The sequence below is a fragment of the Phoxinus phoxinus genome, assembly GCF_949152265.1.
Source record: "Phoxinus phoxinus genome assembly, chromosome: 4".
Taxonomy (NCBI): domain Eukaryota; kingdom Metazoa; phylum Chordata; class Actinopteri; order Cypriniformes; family Leuciscidae; genus Phoxinus; species Phoxinus phoxinus.
In genome coordinates this window covers 32591078-32611913 of record NC_136879.1, presented here as the reverse complement: position 1 = coordinate 32611913, position 20836 = coordinate 32591078, and the positions used below count along the sequence as shown (strand labels likewise).

General features: G+C 37.7%; 2 protein-coding genes across 3 annotated transcripts in view; both read left to right on the top strand.

Annotated features, from left to right (window-relative positions):
- The first annotated feature begins 61 nt into the window (after window positions 1–61).
- Window positions 62–8139, top strand: dhx40 (DEAH (Asp-Glu-Ala-His) box polypeptide 40). The gene is made up of 17 exons (XM_079609368.1): window positions 62–507; window positions 615–760; window positions 1417–1536; window positions 1840–2067; window positions 2189–2255; window positions 3386–3517; window positions 3628–3727; window positions 3872–3958; window positions 4391–4573; window positions 4672–4752; window positions 4982–5139; window positions 6288–6402; window positions 6504–6612; window positions 6698–6792; window positions 6870–6939; window positions 7088–7319; window positions 7395–8139. The coding sequence occupies exons 1-17, from the start codon at window positions 333–335 to the stop codon at window positions 7511–7513; spliced, it is 2217 nt and encodes a 738-aa protein (XP_079465494.1). The 5' UTR covers window positions 62–332; the 3' UTR covers window positions 7514–8139.
- A 206-nt stretch (window positions 8140–8345) lies between these two features.
- cltcb (clathrin, heavy chain b (Hc)) overlaps window positions 8346–20836 on the top strand; it is a 28739-nt gene continuing 16248 nt past the window's right edge. The window contains exons 1-11 of one of the 2 annotated variants that reach the window (XM_079609362.1): window positions 8346–8891; window positions 10526–10733; window positions 13767–14035; window positions 14160–14321; window positions 14423–14536; window positions 14721–14894; window positions 18591–18788; window positions 18879–19079; window positions 19702–19854; window positions 19955–20077; window positions 20259–20396. In XM_079609362.1, the coding sequence (XP_079465488.1) occupies window positions 8850–8891; window positions 10526–10733; window positions 13767–14035; window positions 14160–14321; window positions 14423–14536; window positions 14721–14894; window positions 18591–18788; window positions 18879–19079; window positions 19702–19854; window positions 19955–20077; window positions 20259–20396 (1782 nt within the window). In that variant the 5' untranslated portion in view covers window positions 8346–8849. The remainder of the gene's footprint in view (window positions 8892–10525; window positions 10734–13766; window positions 14036–14159; window positions 14322–14422; window positions 14537–14720; window positions 14895–18590; window positions 18789–18878; window positions 19080–19701; window positions 19855–19954; window positions 20078–20258; window positions 20397–20836) is intronic. The other variant, XM_079609361.1, reaches the window with a different exon arrangement.

Here is a 20836-nt window from a genome sequence, read left to right as displayed (position 1 = left end):
CATATAAATGCACTCCATAGATACTGAAGTATAACTATGCATACACAGTCGACGATTCGTCGTGGACACACCACTGAAGAACTTCAGTGGACAGAGCGGCCTGAAGTCATCATCCTGTGCAGCAGGTGGCGCTAGTGCGTTTTCATTAGCTGTGAGTAAGAACAGATATGAGTTCAAACCGTTCAAACGCTCAACTAACAACTTGTAAACAAGATGAAATAAGGTCTTCTGCGCCATCAATACGACTTATTAATATTCTTCTGAGCTTTTAAAAATCGTTTCAAGAGCTGAAATAATATTTCGTTGGATAAATAGCACGTGAACGGATAGACATGTCAAAAGCAGAGAAGAGCAGTGAAACGGAGCATCATGAATCAAAAAAGCTGCCTATTTATCAGCAAAAAGACAAACTCATTCAGGCTGTGAAGGAAAATGCCTTCCTGATCGTAACGGGAGAAACTGGCAGTGGAAAAACAACTCAACTCCCTCAGTATTTGTACAAAGCAGGTATGTTCATGATGACAGCTAATGAACCGGAATGGACGTGCATGTTCGTTCATTTACTGTGTATTGGATCTATCGTTCCTCTTCAGGATGCCTCTGTTTCTGTTCAGGTCTTTGCAGGAAGGGCAGGATCGGTGTGACTCAGCCCAGGAGGGTTGCAGCCATCACTGTAGCACAGAGGGTGTCTCATGAATTGGGGGTCAGGCTGGGTGAGGAGGTGGGATACCAAGTGCGCTTTGATGACTGCTCAACACAGGTAGGAGATAACAAACACATATTATCACTGTTACCACCACTATGCGTTATCAGTATCACTGGTTAACACTATGCAGAAATCTCAATATAAACTACCGGTCAAATGTTTGGGGTCAGTAAGATTTTTTGTTGGTGGAAGAGATATATTTTTTATTCAGCAAGGATGCACTAAATTGATCAAAAATAATTGTAAAAATATTTATAATGTCACTAAAGATTTCTGTTTCAAATAAATGCTTCTTTTGAACTTTCTATTCCTAAAATAGAAAAAAAAAATGTATCACGGTTTCCACACAAATATTAAGCAGCACAAGTGCACAACTTTTTTCAACATTGATAATAAGAAGAAATGTTTCTTGAGTAGCAAACCAGCAACTTAGAATGATTTCTGAAGGATCATGTGACACTGCAGACTGGAGTAATGATGATGAAAATTCAGCTTTACATCACAGGAATAAATTACATTCTTATAAATTGTAATTGTGTAATATTTTCTTATAATATAAAAAAAACCCACACATTTTTGATCAAATAGTATTTGTATTTGTTAGAGTACATAGTCTTGGTTTGTGAAAATAGCCTCTACCAACAAGGTATGTGTAATTCATTATTGTCATTTGTAATGAGTTTTTTTTTTTTAATCTATTTTTCTATCAGGACACTGTGGTTAAATACATGACAGATGGCTGTATGCTGAGGGAGATTCTTGCAGACCCCAGTTTAACACACTACAGCATTGTGATCCTGGATGAAGCCCATGAGAGGAGTCTGAATACAGTATGTGGACTTTATATGTGCAATTTGTGCTTTTACTTGTGAAATTAGTTTTGTATAGTGGTCTTTTTTATTTCCACTTACAAAAAAGCACTGGATTGGTACCATCCATGGTACATTGATTGTGTCAGATTGTAATATTATGGTACTCCAATGTACTTAAAATAATACTAGGTATTACCATAATACAATATATACAAAGAAACCTAGGTAATACTGTGGTACTTTGGTTTTATTGCAAGTTGCAGCTTCATAAAATTCAGAAGATATTTCACTAAATCTTTAACAAAATTGTTTGTTTTTCAGGATGTTTTGCTTGGGTTACTCAAGAAGACCCTGTCAAAAGGGTCCCATGGCCGCAAAACACCTCTCAAAGTGGTGGTGATGTCAGCAACATTAGAAACGGAAAAGCTCAGCTCTTTTTACGGACACTGTCCCGTATTCACGATTCCTGGGCGTACATATCCGGTGAAGGAGAAATTCTGTAATCTGATTGGTCCAAAAGACAAAGATAGTTCTCTCTATGTCAAAGAGGTGTGTTGTGACCATATACAGTATTACAAACTTTATTACAAATAGTGTGGTTGCAGGGAAACGTTATGTTTGAAACACTAGAATCTTCACACTGTAAATGTGTTCTGTTTGTGATCCATAGGTGGTAAAGGTGGCTTTAGATGTGCACACAAATGAAGCAGCTGGTGATATTTTGGTCTTCCTAACTGGTAAGCTCAGCAGAGATGCAAATCTCATTTGAGATTGTTCAAATGTTTTGGGTTTCTATTTCAAATAAAGGCTGTTTTTTCCCCCCTAACTTTCTATTCATCAAAGAATACTGAAAAAAAACACGGTTTCCACAAAAATATTAAGCAGCACATATGTTTTCAACATGGATAATAATAAGAAATGTTTATTGAGCAGAAAATCAGCATATTAGAATGATTTCTGAATGATCATGTGACACTGCAGACTGGAGTAATGATGCTGAAAATCCAGCTTTGCGTCACAAGAATAAATTACATTTTAAAATATATTTTACATTTAGTTAAATGTAAAAATATTTCACAATATTAGCATATTGTTTTTACTGTATTCTTGATCAAATAAATGCAGCCGTGGTGAGCATAACGCCCTAAATATAACAGAAACGAAATCAAAGAACTGGTTTGACGTCATTTCAAACATAATCATGAAGTTTTGTTTTGGGAAACCGCTTCCCTAAGCAAACTTTCCGGAAAAGTTCACTCCGACTGGCAAAAACGTGAACGCACCGGCGAGCGGCTTTATAGTAGAAAATGTCATTCTAATTGAAAAAGTTTAATACTATATAAAACTGCTTACTTTTAAACATTCTATTGTAAGAAGTGAAGTGAATTTACTGGAATGCCAAATTGCAGAGATCGTGCAAACATCCACATCTCTATGATAAGATACTTTCTTAACTTCTGATTTCTTTCACTGCTGTCATTTTTGTTGCGCGTTTATTTTGTTGAAAGTAAAACGCAGAGCACATATTAAGTTTAACATATTCATCTGAACGTCGCTCTCATCAGTGTGGGAGGCGTTGGGATGTTCCCGAGCAGTTTACCTCTGCTCACATATTTATTTTATCTACTTTTTACCTCAAAATGAAGAAAAAAAATAACTTTGCCATGTTTATCGTGCCCTTAAAAAACTTCTTTCAAAACATAAAAAATCTTACCCTCCTCAAAATTTTTAATGGGAGTGTCAGTGTACAGTATTTATTTAAGAGTTTTACAGTAGGTTTGCAGATTTTCAATGGTTAGAATACCTTTATTTTTATATTACCAATATTTGTCTTTAGTTTGTAGCTCTGTGCTTGTGTTTTGAACAGGACAGTTTGAAATCGAGAAAGCCTGTGACTTGCTTTTTGAGAAGGCTGAGATCTTAGACTACCGTTACGATGTCCATGACCAAACTGTTGAAGGCCTTCTCATCCTACCTTTGTATGGATCCATGCCAACAGGTTAGCCTGTCTTAAGATTGGTCTCAAAGCCAAAATAGAGTGAAATCTTGTGTATAATCATAAATTGATCAATACATGTTTTGTTATATATATATTTTTTTGTTTTACAGATCAACAAAGGCAAATATTTCAGCCTGCGCCTAAAGGTGTGAGAAAGTGTGTGGTAGCGACGAATATTGCTGCAACTTCACTCACAATTGATGGAATCCGGTAGAAACAAATCTCACAGTATTAAACAAGCATCAGTTACTCAATAATAAAACAGCAGAAATCAAAAATTGCATGATTGTGTTTTGAGGAAATATTGCACTTTTTACAATTAAACAACAATTATTTTGTTATGTTGTGTTATAGATATATAGTTGACAGTGGATTTGTGAAACAACTAAACCACAACTCAAGAGTTGGATTGGATATTTTGGAAGTGGTACCAATTTCAAAGTATGTGTCATGAAATAAAATGCTACAATTTAGATTTTTTTAATGAAGTTATTTATTTATTTATTATTTTTAATTGTTTATTCATTTTATTATATTTTATTGTCAGAATAATTGTTTCATTATATGTTTGCTATTAGGGCTGCACGATTTTGGCCAAAATGATAATCACGCGAATTTGATCGTGGGAAGCCAAAATCGTAATCATGATTAAAATTCGATTAATTGTGCAGCCCTATTTGCTATGAATAATATAGCTTTTGATGCTTATATTATGAATTAATTAATTCAATTAATTAATTAATTTCTACGTGAGTGTGGGTTATGCTACTTGTAAAAAGCTGTATAGTGGGGTATTGACTAGTTTGTCCAAATAATGAAAAACAGTTCTGTTTGGTTCCACTTTTATTCTGTTCTGATAATGTTTCCACACAGAAGCGAGGCTCAGCAGAGAGCGGGCAGGGCTGGACGAACATCTGCAGGAAAATGCTTCAGGATTTACAGTAAAGACTTCTGGGACAAATGCATGCTAGACTACACCATTCCAGAGATTCAACGGACCAGTCTTACATCTGTCATTCTCACACTGAAATGTCTCGGTGTCCATGATGTGATTAGGTAACACCGGGCTGCATTGTTATTTTTGTATAGTTTAATCGGTTTTCTTAGAATTGAAATTAACACTTTTTTTTTTGTGTATATTATGGTATATTTAGATTTCCTTACCTTGACTGTCCAGAGGAACGGTTTATCCTGACCGCTCTGAAGCAGCTGTATCAGTATGATGCCATTGACAGGTGAAGTGATATTCTCCCACAAACTATTACCTGTTATACAAGTACATTGCAAGAAACCATTGAGACTCTAGTCTAGAATATGTCTTCAGCATTTTTCCAGAAGCCCATCCTAACCCCAGTACGGCTGATATTCACATTGACATTACATGTCAATAAAGGCACACACTGTTTATTGTTCAATGTGTCAGTTCTGTAATACAATGCTAAAATCAGCTTTTTTTTGTGACAGGAGAGGTCACGTGACCAGACTGGGGAGGTTGATGGTGGAGTTCCCTCTTCCTCCTAATCTTACTCGTGCTCTACTCAAAGCTGCCGCTCTCGGGTGTGAGGACATAATGCTGCCCGTGGCCGCCATGCTGTCAGTAGAGAACATCTTCATTCGACCAGGTAATGGTTCCTGTATGTTATCATTAATGTCTGTCTCTTAAAATTCATGTTTTAGATTTTGATTTAATCTCATATAGTGTTTAATCAAAATGTTATATCTCAATCTTCCAGTGAAAACGACAGACTTCTCTCTGATGACGTACAGGTGAAACTTTTTGGTCAAACTAAAAATTTGAATATCGTACAAAAATAATTTATTTCATTAATTCAACTTAAAAGGTGAAAATAATATATTATATAGACTCATTACATGCAAAGTGAGATATTTAAGTCCTTTATTTGTTATAATTTTGATGATTATGGCTTACAGCTTATGAAAACCCCAAATTCAAAATTAGAATATTGTGAAAAGGTTTTCATAGCTGTAAGCCATAATCATCTGTTTTGCATGATATTCTAATTTTTCGAGTTTCACCTGTATGTAGGACTTCTCCAGTCATTTAGTCCTCTTAAACCCTGCCCCTTTCTGACGATAGACTGCAAGCTAATTTCTGTTTTCGAATGCAACGCCCAGATCCAATCAACAACCAATGCATAGAACCAAGTTCCTGCCCTACATTTCTTTTTTTCGACAATCCATTTCAGTTTTATGTACGTCACAATACAGAAAAAAAGATGTCGCAATTTCTGTTTCATTGTGAGTTATAAGTAGTTACTCCATGTCACATAATCTGGTCAACTGAGCACTTATTACCCTACTTTATAAAGCTACACTGTGTAATTTTTTTCGTTAAAACGCCCTCGGAATGGGAGGGGCTAGAAAGTAATATTCAGTTGGTTGTCATATACAATTTCACCACTAGATGGGAGAAAATCCTACACAATGTAGCTTTAAAGGCTCCTAATTTTGTTTAGGAGGTATAATATTTTAATATATAATGGCCCATATTAAAATCTTCTACTATTTGTCTAAATAAATGAAAAACTAAAGACAAATGAAATGCTACAAGTGAAATTAGGAATCACAATATTATAATTTATTGTAGGATATATATATATATATCATTTTTTTTAAGTTATATTGTATTTCATACTTTTCCCCCAATACTAATAATATTTTACAGTAAAATTAAATGTCCTGTCCCATTAAATATAATATCGCCTATTACATTAGATAATTCCAATATTTCCTTCTTTTTTTTTTTTAGGTAAACCAGAAGGACAAAAAGAAGCCGATATTCGACACAAAGAGATAGCAGCTTCTGTTGACAGCTCCAATGATTTCCTCATGCTGCTCTGTGTCTTTGAGAAGTGCAGAGCAAGGTAGACCATGAAGTTTGAACGAATGACTAAATAAATCCAGAACTCTTTATGAAAATCATGTGACATGCTGGTATTCATTCTTATTTTTGTTCTTCTAATAGCGAGCATCCATCCGCCTGGTGCAAAGAGCACTGGATCCATTGGCGAGCGGTGAAGTCAGCCTTCAGCGTTGAGACACAGCTGAGCGAGATTCTTCAACGCCTGAAGCAGGTAAATCAGATTTTCTCTACAACAGTAATTGCTTTTACTTTCATTATTTGAATTCTTATGACTTGCTCTTTGACTGTTTATGTAGCAGAAAGACTTTCCACATGAGACGTTTGAGGGCAGTAGGAATGAACTGCTGCGCCAGTGCCTTTGCCTGGGTTATTTCACCAATGTAGCCAGGCGGTGAGCGCCACACTGTCATTTTATTACATAAAATGTGTTTATTAAAGCCAGTATTAAAGCTGTTCTGTTTTCCTCAGATCTGTTGGGAAATCATTCTGCACCATGGACGGACATGGGTCCAGCGTTGTTGTTCACCCTTCATCATGTGTAAGGAATTAAATCCATCCATAAGTTCATCCTAAAATGAAATTCTCATTTAAAAATTCATTATTTACTCACAATCGTGTCGTTTCTAAGCTTGTTTACATTTGTGAGTGATTATTTTAACCAAACCACTTTAACTTCTTGTATTTAGCTCTTTGGTCAAGAATTGCAGCTGGACTGGATCATCTTCCATGACGTGTTGGTCACCTCACGGGTGTACGTGAGAACAGTTTGCCCCATCCGTTACGAGTGGGTGAAGGACCTGTTGCCGAAGCTGCATGAAATCGACGTCTATGAGCTGAGTAGTGTCGCAAGGGAAGAAGTAACGGATGAAGAGATGGCCCAATGGGAAAAGAAAGAAGCAGCAGCAAAAAGACAAGCAGGTGTGTTTGAAAAGGCTGAGCTACATTTTGCTTGTCATATATTTGTTTACATTATTTTTTTGTATGTTTAAATAGAGGCCACAGAGGATGCGGCAAAGAAGCTGGAAAAGAGGAATGATGAAAGCTCAATCACAGATGCTCGAGCTCGCTACTTGGAGCGAAAACAGCATCGGCTACAAAGAAAGGGTACATGAGAGGATCAAATTTTCACCACAGATTCTGAAGCCGCTGAATACAAATATGAAAGAATTTTTATTCTCAGATTTCAGAACGTAATCCTGCCACAGCACTCTGGTCCTGTGTATTTTGATATGTCTTTTCAGTCACAATGTGTAATGAACATATATTTTAAATCTTTTATGTAAATACATGGTTTAAAAAAAATAAAACGTTTTGATATTGGGTGTTATTTTATTACATCTTCAGAATGCAGACTAAAGATTTTAAAGCACAAAAACATTTTTTTTTTCGTCCCAATGACACGAATCGTTAGGTTTCAATTTGTGACATTGAAAGGGGCGTGTTGATGTGACCATGGAGGAAACACTGATCTAAGATATGTTTTAGGTAATATATCAGTCGGAAGAAATCAAGACTGTAGCAAATGGTGTACAGAGAATACTCAACTTTGACAGTTTGCTTTATGTAACAAAAACATTTGTGATATGATGTTTAAATAAATGATGGAAATGTATATTTTTCATCATTTTGAATTCAGGTGCAGTTATTTGCGTTTATTGTTCACATTCTTTGGTTTGTTTAGACTACTTTTATGTTATGTTTCCTACTTTAGTGCGTGATTGATTTGTAATAACGTAGCCTACGACAAACTCGGAGAAAATGTTTATCAGGTCTACTTGCACGTCACAACTTTTTTAATTTTTTTTATTTACAGTCAATGGTCACAACCCGCATTAAATAATTAAATACCTGCGATACTCAGAAAACGATTCAGTGAAGGATTCATTCACTTAGATTCATTTAAAAACCAACGATTCGTTCAGTAACGCACTACCACTAGAGCGCAGCCGGAACTGACGTACATACAATATGAAGAACTGAATGATGTGGCAAAAATGAAACGAATTATTTAACATTTACTAGACTACTCATACCGGCTCTTTTAAATCAAATATTACATATTAAATGTCCAACCGCTTACATACACCAAATCAGTGCTGCATTCGTCGCCCGCTTGATTAAAATCCCTGAAATCGCGAATGTCCTTCCGCCGCAAAGTCCGCGCTGCTGCTTCCGGATTGTCAGTCTGAGCTGTTTCCGCCGCCATTGCGGGTCTGAGCGAGTCCCATCCGTGCAGAGAGGGGAGAAAAAACATCAACCATCTGGCGGATTGGCTTGACACGACGAAAACACGACAGTTGCATTCTCTGTTTAATATAACCATCAGTCCTGCATTTCATCTGTTTTGAATCGAGGGTGTCAGCGGAGAGGAGGTCGTCGCTCGCTAAAGCTAGGGAGAATTTTTGCGAGGAGTCCGGCCGGGAGGATTGAGAACAGAAAGCCCAAACCATGGCTCAGATCCTTCCTATCCGCTTCCAGGAGCACCTGCAGGTGGGGTTTCACTACAGCTAAACATTAACATTTAAATAATCGGTGGCTCTGCTGTAACAGAGGTGACAGTGCTAGTTAGCTTTAGCGCTAGCTCAATGAATGACCTCCCATCCATTTCAATGGCTGTGTCTCAAAGCTCGCGAGCGGCTCAGCATCATCTTCGAATGCGCCTGTGATTCTAATAATACTGTATGTTCGAAACAAAGTTCGAAGAGACCCCGAAAATACTAATAGTTTAGGCTATATGGTACTCAAAATATGCAGTCTGGATTGGCAGGTCACTAGGTTTTTAGACACAGCCTATGCAGGTGGATTCAGTGATCGGTGAAAGGATTAAACCAGCTTTATAAAGCCGCATACATGCTGTGATTTGTTTTGTCGGTTGAATAAAACGTGACTCGGATTGTCCACATTTACCGCTCAAAAACATTTCTGCTACATGTCTGTTTATTGACGATAGTTAACCCGAAAATAAAAAAAATCTGTCATCGTGTATTCCCCCTTAAAACCCCATTAGACGTTTGGTGAAAATGACGTAAAATTTTAGGTAAATATGACTGGGTATTGGCACAGATTTCCACAATCGATTCTGATTCACAAGATCTTGTTTCGGTTCAATATCTATTCGTTTGGATATAAATTAGGCACTCTCCATAGTAAACTTTCCCTTAAAATAAACGAACCTTTCGGATAGTGTGTGGTGTTTATCAATATTGATGTATATATTCAAAGGATCATTGACGTTCATTAATTTTTGACAGTTTTTATGTCAGGTGGTACAACCAAGTAGTTGTATGTATATACTGCCGTTGTACCACCGAACAATGTACCAACCTACTCATACCTGAAATTAGTTTTTACCAGTATTTGAGAGAGATCTGCAAACCTTTTCACAAGGAAGATCAGTTAGATGATGCATAATCACGTTTACTGTTATTACCTCGTCAATTCATAATAAAAGAGCCATATCTGCTGCGGTTGTGCCACCCTGACATTTGAATCTACAAATTGCTGGACAAAAGTTTAACAATTATCTCAACAGCTTTAAACCTACTGTTATTTATTTATTATTAAGACACCATTTTAAATAGTTATCTTAGTCTGTTAAATTTTTCAGACAATTGCGTCACCTGACATTTTGGGGCTTTAACATAACAATACATTAAATCATATGCACCAAAAATGTGAATAGGTTTTATAGATTAAAGTGATATAGGCTATGAATTTATCAAATTATTTTAAAAGGAAATAATGCACTTGGACATTTGAATGCAATCTCATGGATATTTGTTGCTTAACTGGCTTGACTCGAGTCATTACAGTGTATTGTGTCATTGCACAGTTGCATCTCAGCTGGGGTAAATGATGGGGCTCATGAGATTGTGCCCATATCTCCTTTTTTATCCCCCCATAAACACTGAAACAAATTTGCAGCAGACACATTTAAGACCTCCAGGCTGTGTATTCAAAATAAAGCATACAGTAGCTAGATGCATTTTAGTACCAAAAAATGCTCTCTAGGTAGGTAGTTCACTTGGTTTTGAGAGACACCCTTGATTTATAAAGGTATCTGTAGTAGACAATACTAGTGCTGTTACTAACATTGATACATATTGTCTGTGCACTCTTTACAGCTCCAGAACCTGGGCATAAACCCAGCAAATATTGGGTTTAGCACCCTTACGATGGAGTCGGATAAGTTCATCTGCATCCGGGAAAAGGTGGGCGAACAGGCCCAGGTTGTGATCATTGACATGAGCGATCCCAACACTCCCATCCGCAGGCCCATCTCTGCAGACAGTGCCATCATGAACCCAGCCAGCAAAGTCATTGCTCTTAAAGGTAAGACACAAGGGGGCTTGAACAGTGGGGAGAACACGTTAAGGCATGGATTTTTGAAATGTAATGATAATTCTTGGGATGATATAGAAATTTCTGCAACCCCCTCCCACCCACATAGATAACATGACTACACCTTTTGGCTTACTGTGTTTCTCATCGAGACAATTTAGTGTAACATAGTGTATTACTTTTGTCTTGTCAAATTACATGGTTATCGTAAAATACCCTTCATATTTCCAACAAATGTGTTCATATTCTCAGCCATCTTTGTCTTGCTACAAATTAAAACTTCTTGTTGTAATTTTTTGGTTAAGAATAGCCTTTAAAATGCTCATTGGAAATGTTTTGCCGTCATAAATGCTTTGTCTGTTCTTGCTTGTTTTTGTTCTTTTTTATTTTTTGTTTCTTACTGCTTTCTTATGTTTGCAGACGGTGAGTTCAATTTCATCTATCCTGAGTTGTGGGATTTTGAATTGTGAAATGTGGGGCATTCTGAATGCATTTGATGTTGAATGATAGGTTAGCCATATTAGTAGGGGGTCGGGATCATGTAACATGCATGTAACTTGGCAACAGCCTGTTTTCTTCTTGTTTAGTGTAAAATTAAATCTAGTTTGTTGTTGTTAGTTGAAACAATAGTCAACTGAGCCCTTTAATTTTATTTTTGTTGTGGCACTTGTCAGTCTACTGTTAATGCAATGCAAAGGTCTACTATGTCTGTAAAGTGATAGATGTGCAAGGCAACTTTCTATATATATATTTAACACTGCAAGTCAACTGTAAATAATGAGAAGTGGATTATGACCTTGAAAATAGCAAGATCACAATAAATACTGAATACTGTAAGATTGTCTTATAGTTGGAGTTCTGATTTGTATTTAATTATTATAATGATTTTGGAAATCTTCTGTATAGCCATCAGAGGCTATAACGTATACACTACTGTTCAAACGTTGTTTGGGGTCAAAATGAAATGAACACTTGCATTCAGCAAGAAGGCATTAAATTGGTCAAAAGTGACAGTAAAGACATAAGGTTACAAATTATTTCTATTTCAAATAAATGCTGTTCCTTCGATATGTTTTATTCGTCAAAAAATCCAGGAAAAAGTTTGACAATTTCCACAAAAATATTAAGCAGCACAACTAATTCAACATCGATAATAATAATAATAAATGTTTCTTGAGCAGCAAATCAGCATATTAGAACAGTTTCTGAAAGATCATGTGACACTGAAGATAGAGTAATGATGCTGAAAATTCAGCTTTAACATCACAGGAATAAATTACACATTAAATCAGAAAACAGTTCCTTTAAAATGTATCGTTTCACAATATTACTGTTTTTACTGTATTTGTGATCAAATAAATGCAGCCTTTGTGAACATAAGATGCTTTTGAACTGTAGTGTGTGTGTATATATATATATATATATATATATATATATAGATATCCCACTGAGCACAGAAATTTAACTTTAGCTTTGAGTTTATATAATATAGGCCTACATTTATTTCACAGTAATGTGTCCCCCCTCATGACATAATTGCTTACCACGCCATGTTTGAAAAAAACTAAACCAAACATGTTTCACAAAAATTAGATAAAATATACAGTGACCCCAAAAATATTTGGACACTTAAAATGTCTAAGGGCCTGTTTAAACCTGATAGATTAATGCGTTTATACTGTCCGGATAGCGAACTGATTTGTTAAAACGGTTCCATTTACACTCGACCACATAAATGTGTCTTCGCAAAAAGAATATAAATCCATCTTTAGTTCCCGGCCCGCGTTACATGCAAATCTAACAGAGTTCACGTCAACGAAAACCACAGATATGCGCTGCATTTTATTTATCATCAGCTAAGTCCAAGATCAAAGACCGCAATAGGAGAGAGCGGCATCAGCACTGGTAAGATCATTAAGTCTCACTACTTTTAATGAAGATGATTGTGTGTTGAACATCTGGGACTTACTTTCAGTTTAATTTGCGGCAGTTTGCGCGTCGGCTTGCTGAAGAGATACTCAGCTACTCATCTGCAGCGTTGCGTGTTGCAGTAGCGCTGTCATATCTGGCTATAACATGTGAGAGCGTGTTATAGGCTATATTACGTTTATCTTTTAACATTTTGGGAGGAGTAAAATTGACATGTATGGTTTCAACAACCACCCAATACATTTACACTTGTCCAGTTTCTTCTGGAATGCATCTCAGACCACCTCCTGAAGTGGTTTGAGTGATCCGATTTAAATCCATTTTGGAGTGCGTTTACACCTGGTCTTTTCGTGATCGGAAGTGACCAGGTGTAAACATTTTACATTTGACAACCAGAAAGTATCCACAATACTTTTTGTCTTAATTTTAATTACATCAAATTATTTGTTTCGATTCTTCTTTTTTTTTTCTTTAAAATAAATATGCCACTTTGAATATGTAAATATTTTTTTTTGCAGTGATATTGATACATTAAGTGTGGCTTTTAATTGTCCTTTTAGATTTTGGGGCCACTGTATCTCGATAAAAAGTATAAACCAGATCTACAGATTTAGCCAATTGTGGTCCACATTTTAGGAGAGAAAAAGCTTTTAAACATGTTTTTATATGTTTAACAAATTGTATTCCGACATGCTTAAGGTAAGGTGATGATTCATGTTATTGCAGATGGGAATTTTCCCTTCAAACAATCTGCATTGCATTTTTAGAGTAGAGACAGAGTTGTTTACTAATTAATAATTGATAAGCGTACTAGGTTTAGAACCACTAAAATTGTCCAACTAAGGGCAGATCAAAAAAATTCGGCTTGATATTTGTAAATGTTTGCAGTGTTTGTCTTATAGTTGTTCCTTTTGCATTGTAACCGCTTTGTCGTGTATTCCATATTTGTCTTTACTTCACAATTACAATTTAACATTCACGTGTTATTAGCATTAAGCTGGATGTCTGTATGTTGACTAATTTAAATCACACCATTTATGATCTCGAAGAAAATATTGCTGTTTTATTTAAATGACCTCTGTTCCTGAATTTCAGCGGCAAAAACCCTTCAGATTTTCAACATTGAAATGAAGAGCAAGATGAAGGCCCACACCATGACCGAGGATGTTACATTTTGGAAGTGGATCTCTCTCAATACCGTAGCACTTGTGACAGACAATGCGGTCTATCACTGGAGTATGGAAGGAGACTCGCAGCCCATCAAAGTCTTTGACCGACATTCCAGTTTAGCAGGCTGTCAAATTATTAACTACCGCACTGACGCCAAACAAAAATGGCTACTTTTGATTGGAATTTCTGCACAGGTAAAATAACGAATATTTTGTGGATTTAAATGGTCTAGTCCAGGCGCAGTAACCTTATCTGCATGTCAATGTGGTTGTCGTTTTCCTGCTGAAATGCCTTTTTTTAAAAACCTTTTCCTGTTAGCAAAACCGTGTCGTGGGTGCAATGCAACTTTACTCAGTGGACAGAAAGGTGTCGCAGCCAATCGAAGGCCATGCTGCTGGATTTGCTCAGTTTAAAATGGAGGGAAATGCTGAGGAATCCACACTTTTCTGCTTTGCTGTTCGGGGACAAGCTGGAGGAAAGGTCTGGTTATTCTTCATAATGAACGTCACTGTTGAAGTAATGCTAATTATGTTTTAAATGACTGTAAATTTAATGCCGCCCTTGTGTTCCCCCCCCTGTAGTTGCACATTATTGAGGTTGGGACACCTCCGACTGGTAATCAACCTTTTCCAAAGAAAGCAGTCGATGTGTTTTTCCCTCCAGAGGCTCAGAATGATTTTCCAGTTGCCATGCAGGTATACATATTTTAAAATATTTCATAAATGTATTATTCACATTTGTCTATTGGGGCAGTTAAGTTAAACCACACAATTTCTATGACCAACAGAACTACAACCCATTTGTGTGTGTTACAGTAACTCATTTTTAGTATTGGGAGTGGAGACTCACTCGTCTCTTTCCTGTCTTGTCTTCTTCTAGATAAGCTCCAAGCATGATGTAGTCTTTCTCATCACCAAATATGGATACATCCACTTGTATGACCTTGAGACGGGTACCTGCATCTACATGAACAGGATCAGTGGAGAGACCATTTTTGTCACCGCCCCTCATGAAGCCACATCTGGAATAATTGGCGTGAACCGGAAGGGACAGGTACCGACTACTTTATCTGCTGTTGTTTTTAGCTTGAACGTTAAGGGTTGTTTAGTCAGCACATTTGAATGGACCAGCTGAGCTTGTTCCAGACACACACACCAGGGGTTTGTTTCCATATAGTTGGCCCTGATTTGAGCTGCCTTCTACATGTGCAGACTACAGACTAGCTTGTGTTCTGTAATCTACTGTAACAGGATGCCATCAGTTGATGAATTATTTTGGAGCTCAGACCCAAGTGACATTAAATATGCAGAGAGAGCGTAGAAATGTGATTCCTGCTCATTGTTATTCCTCCGTTTGTTTTCCCCTTCTCATTAGAGAAACCTCCCTGGTCAAACCACAAGACTGTCAGTACAAACTAGCATTGGTTGATATATTGAATATACTGTGTGTATATACAGTATATAGATAGATACAATTACATGGTTATGGATATAAATTTTGTGTTATCCAAGCCTGGAAAATGCAAATATTGTCTAAAAATAGCAAAAATATTTTTGTCTTTGTTGTTTTTTAAATCTACATTACCTATATCACCCTATTCCATCCTAAGTCTTTGTGTGAATGCAGTCCATAATGCATAAGGATGCTATGAATGAGTCCCTGTAAATAACAGTGTTCGTTGATCCCTTGACACGTACAGTGAGAGAACAGCATGTGACACTCAGTAGGAGGTAGAGATAGACGCAGTAATCCGCTTACCGTTTCTGCGATGTGTTCGCTCGGCTTCGGTCGCTGACTGATGACCGCTTTAGCTCTGTCACAGGCTCTGCCGCAGACTTAAATAAGTGCATAATGGGATACCGGCCCATTCATCTTACCCTGAGGGTCACTTTAGATGCTTATGGGTCCAGGTCAGCATCATTTGGAGCCAATCAGTGCATAATTAGGTGCTTATAAATAGAGATTAGCCAGCATTAGAACTAATGTGGTAATGCAACAGAGGTTATGGGCTGGTCTTGGCACACAGAGGTTTGTTTATTTCAAGAAGCCAAACAAACTTCACAACAAACATTGCTGATACAGAAAAGACGCGTAATATACAGAAAGGTAGCTTAGCAATTGCTTGTGGCTGTATATTATGGGTGTTCAGTTAATGCATACATAAGAATGTCATTGATGAAGCCTTTTCAATTATTGTGTTATATTACAAAAAAAGTTAAACGATCAAATAGGGCTGTAATCAACCAAAGGAAATCTTGGTCGACTAAAGTCCTGAAATTTTCGACTAAAAATCGACTAAAAATGACGTTAGAAAAAAAAAAACGTTAAAGTCCCTGTAAAGTCAAAATTAAGTATGTGTTCTGAGTTTGTCATATCACAGAAAAATATGTTATTAGCCACCCAGCCAAATTTGAATGATAAAAAAAGCCGGCAAGTACATAAAATAAGCTATCAAAATCTTGAAAAAATGAGCAGTGGTCTCTGCTCTCAAACGCTGGGGGCGTGTCCGCTGTCTGCGCTGAAACCACGCCCACTCGCGGGGAAGCTGCCGTCGCCACACTCAACTGTCACCGCTACAGCCGGAATGAATGCTCCTAGCAGCGTATTAGGTTTATAATTATAACATAAGCAAGCACACAAGGCAGCTTACCCTCATTGGTGGGCACGCACTGCCGATGATGGCACAGTTGTCGGCGCGACGGGAGGATGAAGGCCGAGGCGGGAGATAGTCGGTTCGGCCCCATTCACCAGTAACAGATTATCAGAGCATCCCAGTTGTCTCCGACGAAAGTTTATAAAACTATCCCGTGTAAAATGATCACTACAGAGGCGGGTTTTGGTGGTGATCCTCAGCTCTCCATCAAGGTGGCTCTTCACAAAATTAATCCACCTCTTCTTGATGTGATCGTTTTTAGGAAATTTAAATAAGGACACCGATCTGTTTCGTACGTGATCGCATCCAGGTAGTAGTGACGAAGGCATAGCTAACTAGCAAACTGTAGGCTGTAGTAACTAATAATAGTACTGACTGACAGTAACTCGCGATTGAGCGGCAAACTGATGCGAATGTGCTATATTTATATTGTTAGGGAGCGCTGCGGCCAGCATCAGGGGCTCCAGTGCGTCATCAAGTAGGGGCGTGTCCAGCAGCTCAGGGGCTCCAGTGCGTCATCAAGTAGGGGCGGGGCCAGGAGCTCAGGGGCTCCTGTGCGTCATCGAGCCCCCGTTTTAGCCCCGCCCAAAAAATCCGGAAAATAGCAATGGTGAAAAACTGTTTAACGGTCTAACTCCACAATTCAGTACTTCGCAGTTCACAGTCTTTGTAATATGTTTTAGCAATACATTTCTAACATGTATAATGTGTTTAGAATTTTTTTTTAGAATTACCTTTACAGGGACTCGCACTGTGCGCAGTACTTGGTAGCCTTGTTGTCCGCCTAAATGAATTATAAATAAACATAAAAAATAGTAGGCTATTTGCAGTATATTAAATCGTTTTTGACCTAATTTTTTTGCACTGAAATGAGTCTGACACTCGATCTGTCGGCTCTGACAGCGTTGCATCACATGCACCTGCGCAATATCATAGTCATAGCCTATGATTTCCGAAAATAGTACTGTTGTCAACTAGTGATATCATCACAAGAACTTTTGAGGAATATGCAACATAATTTAGACGATTGTTTTTATCATATGTATTATAATAACTGACAGCTCGAAGCAGCTCGCAGAGTGAGGCTGAACACAGGAGCGCGGCTTCGCGGCTGAGACACGAATAGACTATTAACTTAAAGCTTTACTCTTAAACACAAAAGGCACGTCCATTTTAATAAAAACATAATATTTATTAAACAAACCAGATCAAGAGCAAAAACGAAATAAAGTGCATAACTGAAAATAAAGCATAGGCTCAAAACTAATACAAACAGTGGCACAGCGCATTAGGCTACAATCATAAATTTCCCGTTTTCTATAAAAAAAAAAAATGCTGCTACACTGCCGATGTCTTTGTTGACATGGTAGAAGAGGACTGACTATGAATTAAACGCTCTCACAATTAAATAAATAATATTCAGCAAACCTTCTAGTAGCCTACTTTCTTCTATCTGTCTCTCTTCTCCGGTGGGTTGGGCTAATCCAAAAGAAGTGAAAACAAGGGGGGTGTTCTGAAGACAGACTGTTACCTGTGAAACAGGGGTGCTCTGAAAACACCCCCATTAGCAATTAGTGCTTTCCACCTGATGAAACGAACGCGGCAAAACTGATGAAACGAACGCGGGAAAACGGATGAAATGAACGCGTCAAAACTAATGAAATGAACGCGCCAAAAAATCGACCAATCAGAATTTTGGTCGAGCCAGAACGTATCGACCAACAATCGACTAATCGACTAGGAGATTACAGCCCTACGATCAATTTCTTATTCTAAAAACGATTCTTCTTCCCCCATCCCCAGTCTTTCTGGGGTTTCTCCCTGAAATAAATACATTTTAAAATATATTAAAATAGAGAATAAATCATTTTTAAATTGTAATTATTTCATTATTGCTGTTTAAATCTATATATATTTTAGTACTTTTGATCCAATAGATGCAGCCTTGGTAAAGCATAGAAGATTTCTTTCAAAAACTTAAAAAAATCGACCCTAAACTTATGGTTGTGTAAATACAAAAATTCTGTTTAATTTGTAGTGTGACTGACACTGTCAGTGTCTCTGACACATTATGTTTGTCGTCTGCTGTTTATCAGGTACTGTCTGTGTGCGTGGAGGAGGAAAACATCATCCCTTACATCACTAACGTGCTGCAGAACCCTGATCTAGCCCTCAGGATGGCCGTCCGCAACAATCTGGCAGGTGCCGAGGAGCTCTTCGCCCGAAAATTCAACAACCTGTTTGCTAGTGGCAGCTATTCGGAAGCTGCCAAAGTGGCTGCCAATGCGCCAAAGGTACAGCAGACTGCATCACACTACCAGATGCTTCATTAGTCTTTGTCAGGCAAATATTGACGTTTCTGATTGGCTGTTGGTTTCTTGCAGGGGATCCTGCGCACCCCAGACACCATCCGTCGGTTCCAGAGTGTTCCTGCCCAGCCTGGTCAGACTTCTCCCCTGCTGCAGTACTTTGGGATTCTGCTGGACCAAGGCCAGCTGAACAAGTTTGAGTCATTGGAGCTTTGCAGGCCCGTCCTGCAGCAAGGCCGCAAACAGCTCCTGGAGAAATGGTTGAAGGAAGACAAGGTACATCCTCCTCTGAAAATAAAAATGTATTAATAATAGATGATCCAAAGTCGTATTAAAAATGTAAAATACTTTATTGGCATGATAGTTAAACAAGCGATGTTACCAAAGCATCAATACATCAAAAGCAGATTAAAAAAAAAAAAAGACAGACAGATGTATCTCTTAAAGGAATAGTTCACCCAAAATTTGTATTGATCCCATAAAGTTCAGACAAACACAATCAGAGTTATATTAGAAAATATCCTCTTCCAAGCTTTATAATGGGAGTGAATAGTGGGCGAGTTTTTCAGGCCCCAAAAAGCACATCCATCATAAAAGAAATCCATACGGCTCCCGGGGGTTAATAAAGGCCTTCTGAAGTGATGGGTTTTTGTAATACCCATATTTAAAACTTTATAAACTATAATCACTGCCTTCTGGCAACGGCCGTACCCACGTCCATGAGATTCAAGTTCCTGATTCATTCTATTCAGGTTCAATCAGTCTAAATCCAAATGATTTTTTAAAAAATCGATATCCTTTTATCACAAACAACCGGAAAGGTCAAGGAAATTAATGTCAAACCCCCTGATATCTTTATAACTAATTTCATTTTTGTTTCTCTTTATGATTTTTGCAGCTGGAATGTTCTGAAGAATTGGGTGATTTGGTGAAATCTGTGGATCCAACTCTTGCTCTTAGCGTTTATCTAAGAGCCAACGTTCCCAACAAAGTGATCCAGTGTTTTGCAGAGACCGGGCAGTTCCAGAAAATTGTACTGTATGCAAAAAAGGTGAGTTTAAATGCGTTTCCTGGCAATATATTTTACACTGCTTTTATACAGCTTTATTTGTGTGAGCTCCGTCCTCTAATGCGTGGCCATCTGTGTGCAGGTTGGCTACACTCCAGACTGGATCTTCCTGTTGAGGAACGTCATGCGGATCAGTCCAGAACAAGGCCTGCAGTTCTCCCAAATGCTTGTTCAAGATGAGGAACCTCTGGCTGACATAACTCAGGTTTAAGAGCATATTATTAAATTTCCTCTGATGTATATCTTGTATTTATTTTGTTTTATAAAGTTTTTGATTATGACTGGATATAATTGCGTAACGTGAAGGGGAAAAAAATCAATCAATTAGGCAAAAAACACAGGCAAAAATTCCTTTATTTACTAAAATAATTTTTTTAATCCTACAGATTGTGGATGTGTTTATGGAGTATAACCTGATCCAGCAGTGCACTTCTTTCCTGTTGGATGCCCTGAAGAACAACCGCCCCACCGAGAGTCCTTTGCAGACTCGTCTGTTGGAGATGAACTTGATGCATGCCCCACAGGTGCTCACTACAAACAGCAGCACCTCGTTTACTTAAAGGACAAGTTCGGTATTTTACACTTAAAGCCCTGTTTACAGATAGTATCTGATGAAATAGAACGGTTAAGATTAAACTTTGGACACATGCTCCTGTCCCGAGAATTTTAGTTTTATTTAGCTTTCCCCCCCACCCCCACAATGGTTGTCTATGTGCACTGGCAGATTCCTTCCTAAAACACATTAAACTTTCGTTTACAAAGACGTGAAACTCACCGAGTGGTCAGGGGTGTTCACTGATATGATCCCAAAAAAAATCGCTGAAAAAGATGCTTTCCAACAGGTTTTATCGTAGTGTTTGTCCACCTCCATTGACTTGTATTGAATGTGCTGTGTGAGGTACGATATTCCTCCGCCGCTTCTTCTGTGTATTCAATGAAATGCCAGCGGTTTGCTTGCAATTGG

Excerpts from the sequence above, each read along its gene's own strand:
- dhx40 (XM_079609368.1), top strand. The coding sequence starts at position 333 with ATGTCAAAAGCAGAGAAGAGCAGTGAAACGGAGCATCATGAATCAAAA. Across the intron at positions 761-1,416 it reads TTGATGACTGCTCAACACAG|GACACTGTGGTTAAATACAT; the intron begins GTAGGAGATAAC and ends TTTTTCTATCAG. Across the intron at positions 7,320-7,394 it reads AGCAGCAAAAAGACAAGCAG|AGGCCACAGAGGATGCGGCA; the intron begins GTGTGTTTGAAA and ends ATGTTTAAATAG.